This window comes from Trichechus manatus, unplaced genomic scaffold, assembly GCF_000243295.1.
Source record: "Trichechus manatus latirostris isolate Lorelei unplaced genomic scaffold, TriManLat1.0 scaffold00126, whole genome shotgun sequence".
Classification (NCBI taxonomy): Eukaryota; Metazoa; Chordata; class Mammalia; order Sirenia; family Trichechidae; genus Trichechus; species Trichechus manatus.
The window spans coordinates 5,647,973-5,669,681 of NW_004444062.1; the positions used below are offsets into that span (position 1 = coordinate 5,647,973).

At 35.6% G+C, this 21,709-nt stretch overlaps 1 protein-coding gene across 4 annotated transcripts in view; it reads right to left on the reverse strand.

Moving 5' to 3' along the window:
• The window catches only part of KLHL5 (kelch like family member 5), an 82,997-nt gene that overhangs the window by 27,303 nt on the left and 33,985 nt on the right, over positions 1 to 21,709 (reverse strand). For 3 of the 4 annotated variants that reach the window (XM_023738946.1, XM_004384671.3, XM_023738947.1), the window contains 4 exons: positions 18,059 to 18,241; positions 12,869 to 13,005; positions 12,170 to 12,366; positions 5,952 to 6,164 (listed from right to left, as the gene is read on the reverse strand). In XM_023738946.1, coding sequence (XP_023594714.1) covers positions 5,952 to 6,164; positions 12,170 to 12,366; positions 12,869 to 13,005; positions 18,059 to 18,201 — 690 coding nt within the window. In that variant the 5' untranslated portion in view covers positions 18,202 to 18,241. The remainder of the gene's footprint in view (positions 1 to 5,951; positions 6,165 to 12,169; positions 12,367 to 12,868; positions 13,006 to 18,058; positions 18,242 to 21,709) is intronic. The other variant, XM_023738945.1, reaches the window with a different exon arrangement.

Here is a 21,709-nt window from a genome sequence, read left to right on the forward strand (position 1 = left end):
CAGAATAATGAAACCCAAGGTACTTGTAATATGTGCTATTAGGAGCATTAAGAATTTATGTGTCAGGCAAACAATGTTACATATATATTTACCACAATTTAAAAAAAAAAGAGTTTACATGTCAAAAATCTTTTAAATAATGTACATATGTCCTAGTATTTCTACCTATTTTGTTTACAAGTTGATCAAGTTTGGAATAGTTTCAAAGGAAAATAAAATAATCATGAACACTTGTCTTCTGGGTTATTTGGAATTTTAAAAAGCCACATTAAAATGGGCATTTGGTAGGGTATTACTTAAGGATCTACTGTGGGAGTCACTACAATAAACTTACTATACATACCCCTTCTGTTGTTGTTAGTTGTCATCGAGTTGGCCTCTGATTCACGGCGAAGCCATGCAAAACAGAACCAAACACTGCTCACTCCTGTGGCATCCCCATGATCAGTTAAGATCAGACCTTTGGATCCACTGGCTGATTTTTGGAAGCAGATCATCAGGTTCATCTTAGTCTGGAAGCTCTGCTGAAACTTGTTTAGCATCATAGCAACATGGAAGCCTCCAATGACAAATGGGTGGTGGCTGTGCATGAGATGCATTGCCTGGGAATTGAACCCGGGTCTCTTCCATGGACAGGGAGAATTCTACAACTGAACCACCACTGCTCCCACTAAACCTGTTGCCACTGAGTAGATTCTGATTCATAGCGACCCTATTATAGGACAGAGTACAACGTCCCCCATAGGGTTTCCAAGGCTGTGATCTTTACAGAAGCAGACTGCCACATCTTTCTCCCTTTGATTTCCTGACTGCTGCTTCTATGGGTATTGATTGTGGATCCAAGTAAAATGAAATCCTTGACAACTTCAATATTTTCTCCATTTATCATGATGTTGCTTATTGGTCTAGTTGTGAGGATTTTAGTTTTCTTTACGTTGAGGTATAATCCATACCGAAGGCCGTAGTCTTTGATCTTCATCAATAAGTGTTTCAAGTCCTCTTCGTTTGCAGCAAGCAAGGTTGTATCATTTGCATATTGCAAGTTGTTAATGAGTCTTTGTCCAATCCTGATACTGCATTCTTCTTCATACAGTCCAGCTTCTCGGATTACCTGCTCAGCTACAGACAGAATAAGCATGGTGAAAGGATGCAACCCTTATGCAAACCTTTCCTGATTTTAAACCACGCAGTATCCCCTTGTTCTGTTTGAATGACCACCTCTTGGTCTATGTACAGGTTCTGCATGAACACAATTATATGTTGTAGAATTCCCATTCTTTGCAAAGTTATCCATAATTTGTTATGATCCACATAGTCAAATGCCTTTGCATAGTCAATAAAATAAAGGTAAACATCTTTCAGGTATTCTCTGCTTCCAGCCAAGATCCATCTGACATCAGCAATGATATCCCTTGTTCTACGTCCCCTTCTGAACCCAGCTTGAATTTCTGGCAGTTCCTTGTCGATGTATTGCTGCAACTGTTTTTGAATTATCTTCAGCAAAATTTTACTTGAATGTAATACAGTATCATTCGATAATTTCCACATTCTGTTGGGTCACCTTTCTTTGGAATAGGCACAAATATGGATCTCTTTTAGTCAGTTAGCCAGGCAGCTATCTTCCAAATTTCTTGGCCTAGAGGAGTGAGCACTTCTGGGGTTGCATCCATTTGTTGAAACATAAAATTGGTATTCTGTCAATTCCTGGAGCCTTGTTTTTTGCTAACGCCTTTAGTGCAGCTTGACAATTCTTTCTTCAGCACCACTGGTTTTGATCATATGCTACCTTCAGTTCTTTCAGCTTGAGAAATGCCAAATGCGTTCTTTACTTTTGTTTTTCTAGCTCTAGGTTTTGCACATTTCATTATAATACTTCACTTTGTCTTCTCGAGCTGCTTTTTGAAATCTTCTGTTCAGCTTTTACATCATCATTTCTTCCATTTGCTTTAGCTACTCTACATTCAAGAGTAAGTTTCAGAGTCTCTTCTGACATCCATTTTGGTCTTTTCTTTCTTTTTAATGACCTTTTGCTTTCTTCCTGTATGATGTCATTGATGTCTTCCAACAACTTGTCTGGTCTTTGGTCATTAGTGTTCAGTGTATCAAATCTGTTCTTGAAATGGTCCCTAAATTCAGGTAGGATGTTCTCAAGGATGTATTTTGGCTCTCTTGGACTTGTTTTAATTTTCTTCAGCTTCAATTTGAACTTGTATATGAGCAATTGATGGTCTTCACATTAACAAAGTAGAGTAAAACCTTATTTTGTTGGCATCATTGGGAAAGGAGCTATTTCAGAAAACTAAATTTCCCAAATAACTGAGCCTAATGCCAATTTTTTATATTAGTCATTTATTATTTGACTGTCATTAGACACTTTTAACAACTGTCATAATAACTGTCACACTCCCCTGCCTTTTAAAATAGAACATACAGAATATAATCTGACATTTTCTTGATGATTTTAGAGTCTATATTAAAACTTCATCACTTGATAACTCTTTCTGTAACTTTGTCCTTCACTTTTACCAAGGGAAAAAAAATCTGCCATTATCTCTAAACTTCACAATACTGCAATGCAGAATTACCTTTTTAGAAAAGAAAAATGTTGCTCAGAAAGGTGAAGTACTATGTTTGAGTTAGGGCAATGTGGTTTCCATCTCCAGTAGTCAACTAAAATTTATCATGCTAAGACAGTCTCAAACTTGTACATGTACCAGGAGTATCCAAAGGCTTTTTAAAACATAATTTGCTAGGCCCCACCCTAGAGTTTCATATTTAGTAGCTGTGAGACCTAATAATTTGCATTTCAAACAAGTTCCCTGGTGGTGCTGATTCTACTGTTGGGGATCACACCTTGAGAACCACTGGCTAATCCAGTAGACTTTTAGTCCTTACCTTATTTGTCTTCTCTGTAGCATCCGAGGCTGCTAAAACTTCCTCCTTCTTAAACTTGGAATCTATTTTTAATACCACTCCAGATATTCGGCCAAGTTTAAGAACTACCACTAAAGGCAGTATTAATGTTTGTTGGGGTTCTGCCTCTCGCTCTTTTCTGTTTTCCTTGGCCAGTGACATTCTTTTCCCCTTGGCTTCAACTACCTAAATAAGTGGTTTTTAAAATTTCTTCTTAGACTCTAAGAGGGTTAAAGGTACCAAGAAGTTCTGGGAACATGATTCTCCCACTTCCTTCCCCACCCTAAAATCAGCTCTTCTTCCTGTATTCCTTATCTCAATTGATAGCACCTTCATTAACCTAGCTGCATAAACAAGAATCATCCTGGGCCCCTCTTTTTCTCATATTTTCAACCATTCCACCAGTCATTAATTTGTGTCAATTTGATCTTCTAAATAGCTCTTGAGCCTGGTAATTTCTATCTCCACTGCCAGAGAGTGCCTAATCACTTCTTATCTGAATTCCAATAGCCTCCCTTTAGGTTTTCTAGTTTTGAACCCTCTGATCCATCATCCCCAATACAGTCATAGTGATCTTTTTAAAATAAAATCTTCATTATGACATTCCTCTGTTTAAAATCTTCAGTGCTTCCTTATTTCTTACAGGATAAAATCTAAACCCCTTAGCATGACTAGAGGGTCTTCATGATCTGGTCTATTTTCCCGTCCAGCCTCATCTCTTGACACTGCCCCCCTTTTATTTCTCCACTTTAACTTTGTAAACTATCTTCAAATTCCAGAAAATAAAATATTCACTCATGACTCCATACCTAGGAACAATCTTCTATCTCTCTGGGACCACCATTCCCCTTTCTTTGGGTGGCTAATCCATAATGCAGATCAAGCGACACTTCAGCAAGTCATTTCTCTCTGCTTCCCCATCATCAGTCTGAATGGACTACTCCTATTATTTTCACAAAACTATGTCCATATATCTAGCACAACCTTCAACTCATCATACTGTAATAACTGATTTATTTTTTAATCTATTTTTTCTTCCACCTGATATCATTGCCCCGGCCCAGCAATTTTAGTACATTTAAGAGGCAGAGCAGTTTAATTGAAAAGCCACAGAACTTTACTTAGATCCAAGTCCTATTTATTAGCTCTTATAATGTTAGCTAAGTAGCAAAGTCAAATAAAACTACAATTAAGAAGGACAGGAATTTATGTAATCACTTTGTGATTTTGAACATATGGTTTTACCATTTTGGTCTGTTACTTCATTTTTACAACAGGGGTTGGACTAAATGATCTCCAAAGTGCCTTTCAATTCTAAGATCTTATGGCACAACAGAAATTTTGAAAGTCCCTGACAGTCATGCAAATATAGTATCAAAAATATCTGAAACTGCAGGAGTGAAGTAAATTGTCAGTTTACTTAATCGTACAAAATTCTTTTCAAAGTCTAATAGGATCGTTCAGATTTTATTTTCTCTCATCTAGAAAGAATAAGAAAAATAATTCTGCCAGGTAACAATAAAAGTATAATTTCCTTCTTTAAATCTGATTTCAAGAGAAAGAATTTTATTATAAGTTATTTTTCCTGAATTGTCATCGATCCATGCAGTTTCACTCCTATGGACTCATACAATATTCTACTTCTGAAGAGGGAAGTCTTTCTTACAAAGCATCAGCACTGATTTTTGTAAGGTAGAAAACAACTTTCACTCACAACAGCAGGGAATAATACACATTCTCAAGATAAATACAAATTATATAGCATTCAAGGCATTTTAAAGCAAAAAAAAAAAAACAAAAAAAAAACACCTGACCTTTTGCAGTAACAACTAATTCTTTCTATGCTTTCAAGTTCAAGCTCTCAAGGTAAAGCGCTGTTGCCTATTAGCAGCAAAGTATGCAGGGGAAATTTTTGTATATTCCAGTCACAATAATAAAAAGGGGAAACTATGCATGTAACTATGTTATGACTAACTACCTTTATTTCACTGAATAGATTTTTAAATACTGAAATAATAATAATATCATTAGTATTTATAATACATTATATTTCACAGAGTACTCTTCTGATCCTCATAATAACCCTATGAGACAGAGAAGACATTACCTTCACTTGATAGATGACAAAACTGAGGAGTGTGAATATGTCAAATCACAAGAGTTTAAATGGCACAGCCAGAACTATTGTCATGTCTTATTAATCTATATATCACCAGAATCCAGCATTTAGTGAATGCTTAATAAACATGTGGCAAATGAATTAATCAAAATTTTCTGATTCCTGGAATCCAGTATTCCTTTCACTATCAACTTTACTAATATTCCTTCTATTTCCAGGACAGGTTTGTAGCTGAATCAAAACCTAAAAAGAAGACTAGATTTAATTGTCTGACAGAGTCTGGAGGAACCTCCTGGAACTATGGCTCCCAGATGCTCTGCTAACCCAGAACTGAAACTATTCCCAAAGCCCACGTTTCAGACAAAGATTAGACAGGCCTATGAAATAAAAACACACGCGAGGAACGTGCTTCTTAGTTCAATCAAATATACATGACCAAATGGGCAGCTCCTGTCCAAAAGAAGGACGAGAAGGCAGGAACGGACAGGAACTGGACAAATGGACACAGGGAACCCAGGGTGGAAAGGGGGAATGTGTCATCACATTGTGGGGATTGCAACCAATGTCATAAAACAATATGTGTACAAATTTTTTAATGAGAAATTAACTTGAGCTGTAAACTTTCACCTAAAGCACAATAAAAAAAAAATTACTAACCCCAAATCAACAATGTTACTTAACTGATGCAATTTAGATTATCAGACCTTCTGGGTTGAGAACATAAGAAGGATTTTTTACCTCCCATTCTTCTCATATACACTTTCCAAAGGAATATATGTAAAATTACCTTATTAAACAGAACAGGCAAAGAAAAATATTAACTTATAGACAAGGACATAGTAAAGCAATTAGCATAAAGTGAATACTCAAACACTGCTGAAATTATGACACTGATTTTAAATAATCAAAAATGGTTTACCTGTGGTGCAAGAAGGGGGAGCCTAATATAAGCCAAAAGTTTACTGAGATCTTTCCGTCTCTGTTCCAAATCATGACGAACCCAAGTAAGAAGTGCATTCAATATTGTCTCCTCATTAGGAATGTTCATGTCGTCACTGGCCAAGAGCTTTGCAATTTCACTGGCTGGTAATAATACAAATTCCTGGTTTCTAATTACTTCCAGGAAATGCTCCTACAGGAAAGAATAGCATATAAACAATATTGTTCTTTCTGGCTATCATAGTGTAATTGAAGGAAATGAAGTTTTTTGAATTAGGTGCCAGAACACAATTTATACTTTATTATTGCTTATTAGGAAAGAAGCAGAGCAAAAACTAGCATTTAAAGTGAAATTATACTGTTAAGCTTTTACTTCTATGTAAGTAGAATTAAAGTGTTGTATCACTTACTACATTTTAAAAATGGATTTGAGACATTTAGATACTGCTTTGCACAAGACTTGGAGCCCTGGTGGCATAGTGGTTAAGAGCTTGGCTGCTAACCAAGAGGTTGGCAATTCAAATCCACCAAGCTGCTCCTTGGAAACCCTACGAGACAGTTCTACTCTGTCCTATAGGGTCGCTATGAGTTGGAATTGACGGCAATGGGTTTGGTTTGGTTTCTGCACAAGTTAGGGAATGGTTTTGGCAAGTCTTTCGAAAGAAAACAGAAAAATGAATTAGACACTGAGATGTAAAATACTCTAATATCAGAAGCTAGTTTGGATTATGTGTTTGCTGAAGAATTTGGCCAACAGTGGAGCTAAATGCCTGGGTGAGCCTTGAAGTAGTTTCTCTTACCCAGAAATGGCCTTCAAGCCAGCTAGATTTCCCAGGACCATTCTCGATCACAGACATCTTCTCAGTCTACCCAGGAAAAGTATATTCCTTAGGGTTACTCTATAACCAAACCGACCTTTAAAAGTACTTTAAATGTTATTTGAAAGACCACCAGGATTTTAGGGCTGTTTTGAGAATTTTTCTCTCTTCTAATCTGATTTATATACAAAGCTCTTTTGGGCTTATAAGATAAAGAACCAAAGCAAAAAAGATGGCCTTAGAATGGACTGGGACTCCAGGACCTTAAACTGAAGATGACTCAGTCCTGGCCTCAGACTAGAATCAACTCCCTATAGGTTGAAATGGAAATAGAAATGCCCTTAAGTTTAAGACAATGAACTTTACTAGGTTATTGTGGTAAATAACCTGAAGAGAAAGAAAACTTATCTGCTGTGAAAGGTTATAAATCTTAATGCACAGATATATTACACAGTTATAATATAAATGCAAGTGCTAGACATACCGTTTCTTAAAGTTTTTCTCACATTTTCTAATATACTATGAGTCGGATGATGAGTAAAATAGCTAAGGCTGTTTAAATTAGAACTAGGACTATCAATAACTATCTTCTTTATTAAAATAAGAATTATATTTTCTATATAGCCTGCTGTCACCCAAGTTAGGTACTGATCTAAGATATATTCATGGGGTTGACATTCCTTTCAACAGAGATTCTCCAGAGGAAAACCATACATAAGTAATTAACTAAATTCAATTGCTTCAATTCATCATGATTTGTTAAAGATGCCCAAACGAACCTATTTTAAATGACTGATTATCATTTTCATAATATATTTTAATAAAATCTTGATGTGGAATGGCTTCAAGCAAATTGTTTTACTCATTTGTATACTGACATCATAAAATGACTTGGTAACACATAGCAAGAACCATAAAAATGTTGAAGCTCTCAATCCAGTTATCCCACTAGTAGTTTAACCCTTAGTAAATAATTTGCAAGAGGACAAAAAGCAGAATACAGAAAGATACTTCTATTACTATCTATAATAGTAAAAAATGGAAAATAGCCAAAATGTTCAGCTATGGGAGGGGGTTGTAACTCAATGGATTATTAAGCAGACATTAAAACTTTCAAGGACAAGGATCACATGGCCACATGGAAAGACAATTATAATGTTAAGTGAGATCCTGAAGAAATAAAAATAATATACATTTCTAATTGCTCAAAGGTATAGTATACATACAATCAACGTATTTATACAATATTGATGTAACTATTGCCATACTCTGAAATGATATTAAATTTCATCAGTGAGAAAAAGTTATTATATAAATGTTCCTTTGTTTATTGATGTATCTAATTTAGAACAATGCCCATTCCATTCTAGTATAATTCATATTAAATTAAAATAGAGCTTTTCAAAAATTTATCAAAATACTACTGGACTCAAGGTTAAACAAAAATTCTTTTCAAAAGTATTAATTTGATTTTGAAGCAGCTATTTTAGCAGAATTGAATGTTTTCATAATTTTTCTAGATTTAGAATCAAAATTTTAAAATTAAATGTTTATATTTGTTTCATAAACCCATAATGTCATTAAATATTATTGTTGTTAGCTGCTGTTGAGTCGATTCCAACTCATAGCGACCCTATGTACAACAGAAGGAAACACTGCCTGGTCCTGTGCCATCCTCACAAGCCCACTGTTGCAGCCACTGTGGCAGTCCATCTTGTTGAGGCTCTTCCTCTTTTTCACTGACCTTCTACTTTACCAAGCATGATGTCCTTCTGCAGGGACTGGTCATTACATAGTTGTAATGATACAAAAAGTCTTAAGACTTTTTTTTTTTAAAGATGAAATGACTTGCTCCAGGTCACATTCAGTGGCATTCAGAATGAAAGCAAAATTTTCCACATTCCAGGATCACGAGAAGGAATTCACTGTCCTTTCCTACTTGTATTCATGTAGGATCAGTGAACATCCCAAGTACATGTACTATTTACTGATTGTAAAATTGATTTTACTGCCATGGCATTATGTTTATTTCATACTTTTAACCCATTTTATGAAACAAACAACTATCGTGCTATCAAACACTTGGTAGCATTGTGCCCTTTCCCCCTTTGCAATAGTTTTTTAAGCAAATAAAATTATTGAAGGATTTATTTTAATTGAAGATTGAATTTTCCTATACATTTTCATTCAGTTCCCATAGCAACAATTCAAATCAGACAATCTGTCTCTAAATTACTTATTGTTATTAGAATTCAATTTCATGTCTCTGTTGAAACTGAATAACGTCATGTAAGGGCCTTGAAAAAAAAAAAAACCTACCACAACTAATTGGCTATGAAAATATCTTTAAAAACATCCAGCTAATTTAAATTTATGGCTAAGGCTTAATGCAGCAATTGTGTTTCTACTATAAACAACAAGAGTGACCTAAGTGCATATAAATGTTTTTATGTGAAGAAGTTAGATACTGAACTATGAACTAATTATGAAGAAAAAAATCCAGCTTTATTTTATTTATAGTCATCTTATTCCAAAAAGTATTTGAAATTGCAAGTGTAAGGTTAAAATGAGAACTATGCAAAGAAGGATAAAGGCCGAGGGCGGGGGGCGGATCTTTCAAAACAGTTAATTTAAAAGATGTTAAAATAATACCATGTCAGGTCTGTACAGTGTTGTCTTATGGCACAATCTTTATTTTCTCACCTGAGGCCATGTGGTCATCTTAAACAAGAAGCATTTCTGAGAAGTGATTACACCACAAGGGGAAAAAACCCATTATAAAGATTGTGCTTTTGTATTCATGCTTTTGTTCATGCACAGAAATCCCTACTGTGCTGAATAGAGTAAATATACATAATGATGATGACAATGATGAGGATACCATTTATTGACTGAGTATACTATCTGCCAATCATTATTTTAAGTGCCTAACTTCTATCAGGAGCCCTGGTGGCATAGTGGTTAAGAGCTTAGCTGCTAACCAAAAGGTTGGCAGTTCAAATTCACCAGCTGCTCCTTGGAAACCCTATGTGGCAGTTCTACCCTGTCCTATATGGTCACCATGAGTTGAAACCAACTTGATGGCACCTAACAACAACAACACACCTTCTATTAATCAATTCTCACATCAAGCTTGTGAGGTAGGCAGAATTGATACTTCCTAATATTTGTAAATATCTATTCTTGTAATTTTTTCAAATTCTCTGTTTTCTCTAATGAAAGATCCCTAAAGTACTGTCAATCCTTTCACAGGCTCATCAACTCAATTGAAGGAGGGATGGGGAAGAAGGTAGAGGGAAAAAAAATCCTAAATATTGAGACATTAGTAATAAGGATAGCTGTATATATGTATGTGAATGTTCACACTCTTTTGTCTCTCTGATTGAAGCATTTCCAGCAACAGTCCTCAATCATTGCTCAAGGTGTGAAAGACCCAACTGCTGTAGTGTGACAAGTTGGGCAGTCCTTAAAACTCTACATACCCTCCCTCCCTGTGCTCTTCTACTGTTAAGACCATGGAAACTGATCCTAACAATGTCTTCAACAAACCCTTATTTTCTTGCTGTCCTAGATCAATGCATATCCATTATCCTCCATACTCCACCACTCGTCTGCCAGCTTGTTGTACTGTGGTGCCTCGCATGTTGCTGTGATGCTGGAAGCTATGCCACCAGTATTTCAAATATCAGCAGCCTCACCCATGGTAGACAAGTTTCAGTAGAGCTTCCAGACTAAAAAAGACTAGGAAGAAGGACTTGGCAATCTAATTCTGAAAAAAACTAGCCAGTGAAAACCTTATTAATAGCACTGGAACACTGTCTGATATAGTGCTAGGAGACGAGCTCTTCAGGTTGGAAGGCACTCAAAATACGACTGGGAAAGAGATGCCTCCTCAAAGTAGAGTCGACCTTAATGACATAGATGGAGTAAAGCTTTCAGGACCTTCATTTGCTGATGTGGCATGACTCAAAATGAGAAGAAACAGCTGCAAACATCCATTAATAACTGGAACACAGAATGTAGAAAATATAAATCTAGGAAAATTAGAAGTCATCAAAAATGAAATGGATCATACAAAGATCGATATCCTAGGCATTAGTGAGCTGAAATGGACTGGTATTGGCCATTGTGAATCAGACAATCATAAGGTCTATTATGCTAGGAATGACAAATTGAAGGGGAATGGCATCACATTCGTTGTCAAAAGAACATTTCAAGATCTAGCCTGAATTACAGTGCTGTCAGTAACAGGTAATATCTATACACCTACAAGGAAGAACAGTTAATATGACTTTTATTCAAACTGACGCACTAGCCACTAATGCCAAAGATGAAGAAATTGAAGATTTTACCAACTCCTGCAATCTGATATGGGTCAAACATGCAATCAAGATGCACTGATAATTATTGATGATTGGAATGCAAAAGCTGGAAACAAGGAAAAAGGATCGGTAGTTGGAGAATATGGCCTTGGTGACAGAAACGAACAAATCTGTCCTGGAAGAGGTATAGCCAGAATGCTCCCTAGAAGCGAGGATGGCAAGAGTTCATCTCACATACTTTGGAGAAGTTATAAGGAGGGACCAGTCCCTGGAGAAGGATATCAAGCTCGGTAAAGTAGAGGGTCAGTGCAAAAGAGGAAGTCCCTCAATGAGATGGATTGACACAGTGGCTGCAAGGATGATCTCAAGCACAGCAATAATTGTGAGAGTGGTGCAGGATTGGGCAGTGCTTCTGCTGTACAGGGTCACTATGAGTCGGAACCAACTCGACAGCACCTAACAACAGCAACATCCTCCACGCTGTTGAGTCAGGACTCCCTTTATGAATTATTTGGACTGCATAGTTTGCTACAGTTAATAAGAACATCTTTCTACATGGCTATAAATAGCTCCTTACATATAATCAATATGTATCATAATAAACCCACATAATCAGATGTACATTAGTAAAAAGCCTCCTTTCATCCTCCTATCTTCTGTATTAGTACTGTACCAATACATCACAACTACTTTCACCAATTTCCATCAGCAAACCTGTGGACAATTCTAAAGTTCATACATGTGCTGTGAAGTAAAATGTCTGGAGAAACCCTGCTTTAAAAAAACAGCAGATCTGAAAATCCTGAATGGAACCATCCTAGGCCACTGCTCTGCTTCTTAGGGACTGTAATAATTTAGGGCTTGACTCATACATCCAGGAGAAATAATACTTGGAGTTTTTCTTTCATAACTCAATGAAAATATGAAACACTCTACAGTGAATCTGAACTTCATGGCATATGGCAAAGCATTGGAAAACGGCAACATATAAAAGAGTCTGCAACAATAAGGGATAAGGCAAAGAGCATATGCGTTTCTGCTTTTCAAAAAACACATACCATAGTATAATTGTGAGCCACTTTATGCAAATCTGTACAACCTTGTGCATCAGCAAAAGAACGGATTCCAAGACAGTTGGATGGGTGAAGCTGTTTCATTAAAAACTTACAACATGCTTCTACAACCTGCGAAAGCTGAAGAAGGCAAGCTGTAGATAACAGGCACTCAATATTATCTTCTTTCAATTCAAGTCGGCCTTAGTGATAAAAAGAAATTCCATTAGCTATGGAACTATATTGAACTTAGCTTACAAAATAACAATGGTAACAGTAATATTTCTAAATAAGATATTGCTGCATGTATTCCAGACCTAAATGGTTTAAGACATTCCAAAAAGAAAAAAAAAGATTATTAGCTCTTCACAATTTCTACTAAAATAAATAATAGCTTATTTTCAGAATTTTTAAATGATGCATTAATTAGTAACTTATGTCTACTATACATAAGCTTTAAATGCAGTAATTTAAAAACATTACATAATTCATCTAATTATACTAATATTTTAAAAAATCATTCATAAGTTTAATTATCACCAATGAAAAAGCTTTAATATGGGGATTTTAACCTGTACAGGTATCACCAGAGGTGGTGATTAGCATAGCATTAACTGTTAGCTGTGGCATGCTATATTCATAGCAGAAATCTGAAATCTAATAATATAACATAAATCTAAAATGTTTTAAATTTAGAGTTATTACCTGTATATGCATACTGAATTAAGGACCATAGTGAATTTGGTTCTACATCTTCCATTTTTATTTCTTCTTGTCTTGCTTCTCTGACATCATTAGTAAACATGGCAGCAAAATAATCTGAGACAGAGGAGAGCACCAATCTGAGAACATATTAGAAGGGAAAAAAAAACCTCAATGACATTATTAAAGTTGATGTTCATTAATAAATGCTTCCTTTAAAAAAAATTTGTTACCCACAGAAAGTGCACGATACTGGGAAATGCATTTTAGGTTTGACAAATTGCTTTATGCTTTACTTCCTCCCTTTGAATAATAAATTACTATTACAGAAACTTTTCTGCTGAGATAAATGATTTACACATTCACTACTCAACTATTGCTTTATAACATCCAGAAAAAACGCTACAAGCATACAGCATTGATTTGCCTATATAAAGAAAGAAAAAATGTAGTTATTGAAAATAAGCTGTTTATTTAAAATTTAATCACAGAAGTAGTGAATATATGGCAGGCATTTGAGAATGACTTTAGCAAGTTAATGTTTTAACTTTTAGGATAATATTTGTATTATTATTGTATAATGTTTTTATTTTGTGATAAAACTAAAATATTTCTTTTAATACCATAAAACTATATTTTTGTTGTAATACATTATAGTATATATTAACTATTTCTCTGTCCATAAAAATAGGTTATGAATATACACAGTTTTGAAACATGCATTTCTTATTTGATAATATGCCTTGGAGATATTTCCACATCACTATACTTATATAGAACTACTTTATTCCTTTTTTTTAAAGAAATAAAAACTATAGATTCAGCTAATAGTTGAAGTTCCCTTTGCATCCCTCTCCAATTCCATTCTCCTTACTCCCCAGGTCTGCCAACCGCTCTTCAAAGTACTGTACCAACTTACACCCCCACTAACAGTGTATAAGAGTTCCCATTTCTCCACAATATTGTTAGATATAATTTTGGCCACCTGCAAGGTGTTAAATGGTATCTCATTGTTTTAATTTTTAATTTTAATTTTCATTCACCTGATTACTAGTGAGGTTGAGGGATTTCTTTTTTGAGTATTGCCTATTCATTTCACTCATTCATTCAACAAATATTGACGCACAGGTAATAAGTACTGGACACTGTTCTAGATACCTGAGATACATCAGTATATAAAGTAGACAAAAGACCCCTTCTCTCATATGGAGTCTTACATTCTAGAAGGGAGGGAGACAAACAATAAATAACATAAGTAAATTCTATAGTACATTAAAAGGTGGTAAGTGCTATGGGGGGAAAAGGCAGGGTAAGGGAACTGGGGAGAAGAGGTTACATTTAAATGGGGGGTCTTATTGGAAGATGACACTTGGGCAAAGATTTGAAGGAGGTGCTTTAAATATCAGCATTACATTCAGCAAGGTGAGATGCTCACCCACTGTGACTCTCTCATCTTATAGCCATTCCAAGGACTACAATCATTGAATGGAATGATGGGAAGCAGCACCCATAATATTTCCATTCTCTTTCTCTTTTTTTCACTTTTTAGTTAAAACAACAATAAAACGTGCTACAATTCCACAAAAGTGTTTGTGCTGAGACTTACAGGCCTGTCCGAAAAAAGTCTACTTCTTACCACTAGGCCATGCTGCATCTTCAGAACAGGTATAGTGAGTTAAATGGAGGCCCCCCAAAAAGGTATGTCCACTTCCTGATCCACCAAACCCGTGAATGTGACCTTATTTGGAAAAAAGGTCTTTGCAGATGTAATTAAGGTAAAGATCCTGAGATGCAATCACCTTGCATTATCCAGGTGGGCCCTAAGTCTAATGACAATTGTCTTTATAAGAGACACACAGAGGGGAAACACACAGTGAGAAGGAAGAGAAGGCCATGTGAAAACGGGCAGAACGTGGAATTATGTAGCCACAAGCCAAGGAACACTGGGAGCCACCTGAAGCTGGAAGAAGCAAAGAAGGATTCTTCCCTAGAACCTTCAGATGCAGTGCAGTCCTGCCAACACCTTTATTTTGAACGTCTGGCCTCTAGAACTGTGAGAGAATAAATTGCTGTTGTTTTAAGCCACCAAGTTTGTGTAATCTGTTGGGCAACTTGAGGAAACCTATATAACAAGTGAAAGTATAAGGATATTACCACTTTGTTCCTTTATAGGCTGGGGATCTGTTTTCTACCAATTATTTTAGGCTGGGAATCTGTTTTCTACCAACATAATTATTATGGTGAACTTTCACTAAAATTAAAAACGAAAAAAGAATTGTCATAATGTAATCTGTCAAAAATAGAAAATTCAAGTGAGTAACAAGAGTAGATTTTTATATAATGTGTTCCTAAGGCAAGTACTCCATCTTTCCTTCATCTTCATTCAAGAAATATTAACTGAGCACTACAGCGTCCCAAAGTACTCATATTTTAGTGGGATTTGAAAAAGAAACCATAGTGATATGCAAAAATTTCATATTTGCATTTTAGAGTGATCATTCTGGAATAGAGGCAGGCAAACAATGAGGTCACCTGAACCAAGTTCAAATGCTTTTCAGTAGAGAATTTATTAAATAAATTATACAATATCCACACAAAAACACTACGCACAATTAACAAGAATAAAGTACAGCTATTTTACTGACATACACTAATATTCAAGTTTATTATGAAGCAAAAACAGCAAGTTACAAAACGGTATATATTTATGCTGTTGTTAGGTGCTGCAGAGTCGGTTCTAATTCAGCGACCCTATGTACAACAGAATGAAACATTGCTTGCTCTTGTACCATTCCCACAATAGTTGTTACGTTTTGAGACCACTGTTGCAGCTACTGTGTCAATCCATCTTGTAGAGGGTGTTCCCCTTTTTCACTGACCCTCTACTTTTCAAGCAGGATGTCCTTCTCCAGGAATTGTTGCTGTTGTTGTTGTTAGGTGCTTTTGAGTTAGTTCCAACACACAGCAACCCTACGTACAACAGAACGAAACACTGCCCAGTCCTGAGCCATCCTCAAGTCTTTGTTACGCCTGAGCCCACTGTTGCAGCCACCGTGTCAATCCATCTTGTTGCAGGTCTTCCTCTTTTTTGCTGACTTTACCATGAGCCCTGGTGGTACAGTGGTTGAATGTTTGGCTGCTAACCAAAAGGCTGGCAATTCAAATCCACCAGCTGCTCCCTGGAAATCCTAGGGGACAGTTCTACTCTGTCCTGTAGGGTTGCTATGAGTTGGAATCAACTCGACAGCAACGGGTTTGGTTTTTTTATTTTGGTTCTACTTTACCAAGCATGATGTCCTTCTCCAGGGACTGGTCCCTCCTGATAACATGTCCAAATACTTGAGACAAAGTGTTGCCATCCTTGCTTCTAATGAGCATTCTAGCTGTACTTCTTCCAAGACAGATTTGTTTGTTCTTCTGGCAGTCCATGGTATATTCAGTATTCTTCTCCAACACCATAATTCAAAGGCATCAATTCTTCTTCAGTCTTCCTTATTCATTGTCCAGCTTTCACACGCATATATGGCAATTGAAAACACCATGGCTTAGGTCAGGCGCACCTTAGTCCTTAAAGTGACATCTTTGCTTTTTAACACTTTAAAGATATCTTTCGCAGATTTGCCCAATGCAGTGCATCTTTTGATTTCTGGACTGCTGCTTCCATGGGTGTTGATTATGGAACCAAGTAAAACGAAGTCCCTGACAACTTCAATATTTTCTCCATATATTATGATGTTGCTTATTGGTCCAGTTGAGAGGATTTTTCTTTTATGTTGAGGTGTAATCCATACTGAAGGCTGTGGTCTTTGATTTTCATCAAGTTCTCTTCACTTTCAGCAAACAAGGTTGTGTCATCAAAGCTATCAATTCTTCTTCAGTCTTGCTTATTCACTGTCCAGCTTTCATATGCATATGAGGCAAATGAAAACACCATGGCTTGGGTAAGGCGTACCTTAGTCCTCAAAGTGACATCTTTGCTTTTTAAAGAGGTCGTTTGTAGCAGATGTATATAAAATAGGATATATACGAAATCATATTTTTTTAAAATATAAATTAAATAATTATATATAGTTTTTATTAAGTTTGTACCTAGAAAAAATCTGGATGAATAAAAAACATACAATGTTAACGGGTTTTATCTGTTGTCATACTAGATAGGAAAGGCTGAGGTGTTAAGGAGAACAATATTAGGTTTCTGTCTTGGCCAGTAAAATGATGCTAGGTCACTGTGAGTCGGAATCGACTCGACAGCCAACAGGTTTTTTTTTTTTTTTGGTACATACTGAGCGTATACAGAAATAATAGTTTGGGGGCAGGTAAGGTAATGAGTTCAGCTTTAAAAATTTAAAATTTTAGGTGCTTCTAAGAAATTTAGGTTGAAATTTCCATGTAATAAGTCCATGCTCATAACATGGACTTTCTATCACAGTATGTAGTAGCATCTCAATAAGTGTTTGCTGATTGAGTCACTGAAAACTATAAAATCAAGCACTATTCTTCCTAACGATTTTACTTCCACTTTGGAGGGTTTAAAAAAACCTTTGGGACCAAGTATTAATTAATTTGGGATGGCATAAAAAAACCTTTGGGATCACAGTGGTGATTAACAATGAATAGTTTAATATAAAATTACCAGAAGGAAAATAATGAATTATTCTTTATTAAATAGCTCTCTTTTCCTACTCTTACTTCAAGAAATAATACTTCATTTGTGTTAAAGGCTTCTGTTCCCTAGCACCATTGCTTTTCATACTTCTTGGAGGTCAACAAGCAGAAGCTGGGATACATATAGCTATTTCAAAACACGTAAGACTCTTAGCCACTTCATTCCACCAGCTTTTTTGCTTCTAGATACCCACAAACTCTAATTTCCACTGAGTTTATTTATAGTCATTTAATAGGTAGAAAGTGGCATAAAAGATGCTTATAGTAGCTGATATTTCTACCAAACAATACTGACTGCTTAGAGGCTAATGTGTTTTGCTTGTGGGCTTCTACAGAGGGAAAATGACCTTTTGAGGTCATTTAATGTGTAATAATTTTATACATACCATTTTCTTCATGGAAATTCAATGAAATGCCCCTTCACAAAGTATTCCACCATCATAATTAATTAGAATGTGTTGCCTCAACACAGAAAACTAAACTATCAAGGATATATTTCACACACATAGCAATTTAGAAAGCAATTACCTGTGGGCTGGAATTCTGCGATCACCAGCAACTAGAATTACATCACACAACTGTTTATGTCTCAAATAATTTTCCATCTTTTTAAATGTTTGCTCAGCATGATTAAGGGCCTGGAAAAATTCATCTGATGAACATGGCTCCATTGTATGGCAGGATGATAATGTCTGACTACTATTGGAAGTCCTGAAAAGAAAGAAAACACACATTTTGAAATAATATTATCATATCAAAAAGATCCATCCTATCAAAGTCCTTTTAAAGCCTACAAATGTAATAGAAGTAATCAATACTAATGTAACCATTCATCATATTTTTGTCTTTTAAAATCAATGATGGCTCAAGTCATATGTATGTCTTGTAAACACTGTGAGTGAATATGACATGTAACTGCTAGTTAATAGCTACCTTGTCTTATTTGAGGTCTCATGTAGTCAACACATCATCTCTGCTGAAAAAGAGCCAACCTATATTCATGCTGATAGTCATATCTCCTAAAATTATATTTAAGGGTGTAAGAGATCATTCTGTTCTCATCTTTGAAAACAGAAAGGCAATTAAACCATTTTGGAAATATAAATCCAGACCAATCTTTACTTAAAAATGGATTATGTTCCACAGTTTGTTTATAAAATAATTGTTTGGAATATAAATGTATTGTCATAAAAACAGTGCTAGAAATAGTTCATTTGATTCCCTGGCAAGACCTCAAAAGCCCAAGTAGCCTATAACTTGTATTATAGTTTAACCTATAATACAATATGATGGGCTAACCCAGGAGTCTAAAAAAATTATTTGAAAATTCTAAATTGCAATTTGAAGTGTATGAGCTCTATGTTTCCATCTTATTTACTGATGAAAAAGTAAAAAGGTTAGGACTAAGAATAAAGTCCTAAGTCCATGCACCCCCACAATCTTCTCTCCAGGATAACTTGAATCAAGTAACCAACATCTGTTGGCTAGTTATGCAATTAGCTACAAAACTACCAACTGTGCCATAACCTAGCTCTCATTTCTCATCAGATCTACTTTTAAGAATATTATGATTCTGACAAATGCTTTGTTGAATCACGCCTCACTAAATCTTAAGAGCATTTTCTTAACTATCTTATCAAAAAAGAGAAAGTTGTCAGATCTCTTAATTTTGAAGTAAAGGGAAATGAAGTCAAGGGAGTTTAAATGCCTTGCCAAGAACGTCAAGAATGAATGACTAGCATTCATAGCATAGTCATTCATGGCAGGGCTGGGGTAGAAACTGTTAATGTGTTCACCCAAATCCTTTTTCTTTTTCTCCTGGTAATACAGTAACTAGAGTATTTCCCAGCCTCTTCTGCAAATAAGTGTGGTCTTATGATGATAATGAGCTGTGTTCCCTCTAGGCTAAAGTGGCCAAGAGCATATAAGCCTTTTCCATGGTCCTTTCCCTAACTACCAGTTGAGTGGAGAAGAATGAAGATTTCGATGAGGGAAGACCTAAATTTATACACATGGAAGGTCACTCAAGTACGAATACTCATACAAACTAAAATCACAAGAACACTCACACTGGACTTAGGATTTACCTGTTTCACAGGTTAGTATTACCTTGACTAATACATACCCCTACCTAAGTCCTCCCAGTCTAGCATGTTTTGAGCGCTATACAAATTTGTACACTAAAAAAATGACCTTGGAGGATAACTGTCAATAATGACAATAAAGGCAAAATGTATATTATCTAGAAGGGGGTGTGTGGTTCACTACAAATATTACTGGTGTAATGACCTGGAAAATCCAGTTTAATATACTCGACCTCACATTTAGGATCATTATTATATAAATGTATTTAGTAATTACATAAATAAATGGGAATTAGATGCTATTTTAAAATCTAGGAGAAAGCATAACATAAGCAAGAACAAATAATGGTGGGTTTGATGAATAACAATTTAAAGATTTAAAATATTTTTCAGTAAAACTGTTTTACATTGTCAAAACACTGACAATTGATTATAAGAATATTAGTGATCTAAGGATGAGAGAAAATTAGGATGTTTAATTTTTTCATAGATTCTCGCAAGAACAAGATAAACAAATACAGCACTTCTTTCTTAGGTTCCTATTATTTATATCACTTACTTATGCTTCATATTAATTCTCAGTAATGACAGACAGTGAGTTACTTGAATGTTTTGAGTGATGAGTCCCCAGACCCAAACATCAATGCTGAATTTTGGAGGAACAACAGAACTTTATAATACTGTCATCACTAAGTTATTATAAGCTAGCTATGATGTTGGTATACGACCAATTAATGAACAGACTATGTCTTTTCTTGTCAAGAACTTTCAGGGTGTTCTGGTTTAGACTAGTGCTTCTTCAGCCTCTGGCGTACATCAGGATAACCTGGGGAACATTTCAGTATCTGTATGCAGGGCCTCATTTCCTGAGATTGATTCACTAGGTCTGAGGTGTGACCTGGATATCATATTTTTAAAAAACCCTACAGGTGATCCTAACACATACCACAGGCTGAAGACCACTGGTACATGCTTTAGTCAAGAAATGGACATATTCCAAAAATCAGTAGGTGATGATACTTAACAGGTTCAAAACACTGAGTTACACATTAGAGACTTTACTTCAAATGTATGTAAACTAAATTTCTTCAAATAGTTTAAATGAACTGGTGGAACTTAATGGAATATTTGTTATTTTCAAAATGAGCACAAAGGTAAAAACATCAAAGTTGCTTATATACATACACGTTAACAAAAAGCCAACTTATGCTTCTAATATAACATTTCAAACTTCTTTATTTGCTTTCAATGCTTTAACTGCTACTGCATGTTAAACGAACATATTATTTCAATGTGACAATTAATTCACTGAGATATCTAGGTATAGCAATCACTTCCCGCTGCCCCAAATGAAGGATCAAAAGAAGTGCAGGCTTCTGCTTTGTATCGTATTGAAAGCAAAGCCATCCATTCAGAAAAGGAGCATGAAAGAGGAACAGAGCTATTAAACAGACTTCAAAAGTTGCACAGCTTTCTAGCATCTCTTGTGTTGTCTTTTTAATTTGGGCTTTGTACACACATTTTTAACAATGCAAGCATTTACTACACGTCCATACAACTATAGGATCTCAGGCATTAAAATAATTATCTACAGCATTTTTAGATCTAGAAGAAATCTGTACAAACCATTAAATTCAACAACCATATTTTGCAAATGAGGAAATCTGAGACCCAAAAAGGTCAACATGAACAGCCAAGAAAACACAAGCAAGCAGGCTACAAAGCCAGGATCAGGAGGCATTCAGAGTGTTGGCCAAAACCACCCACAAAGAAATGGAAATCCTTGCTTACCTTTACCCTGAGGCATCAGTAGGCACAAGGACTAACAGTATGAAGGGAGAATGATGGTACAATATAAATGAAGATGATTCAACGGGACAAAAAAAAAGGACATCAGAATTAAGGATCTTGGACAAAAGTCCACTGCTGGGTGACTCTGCCTTAGCTTGATATGAGAGAGCAAGAGTCTCTTAGAGGTTTCCGTGGGACAGAGACCACTTCTCTGTCCCTGGCTAATCAAACTGCTTTTAATACTCTGGCTCTGTGTAACTTAAAATTTGCCATTTCCTTCTCTTTCTTTTCCTATTATGTGCTT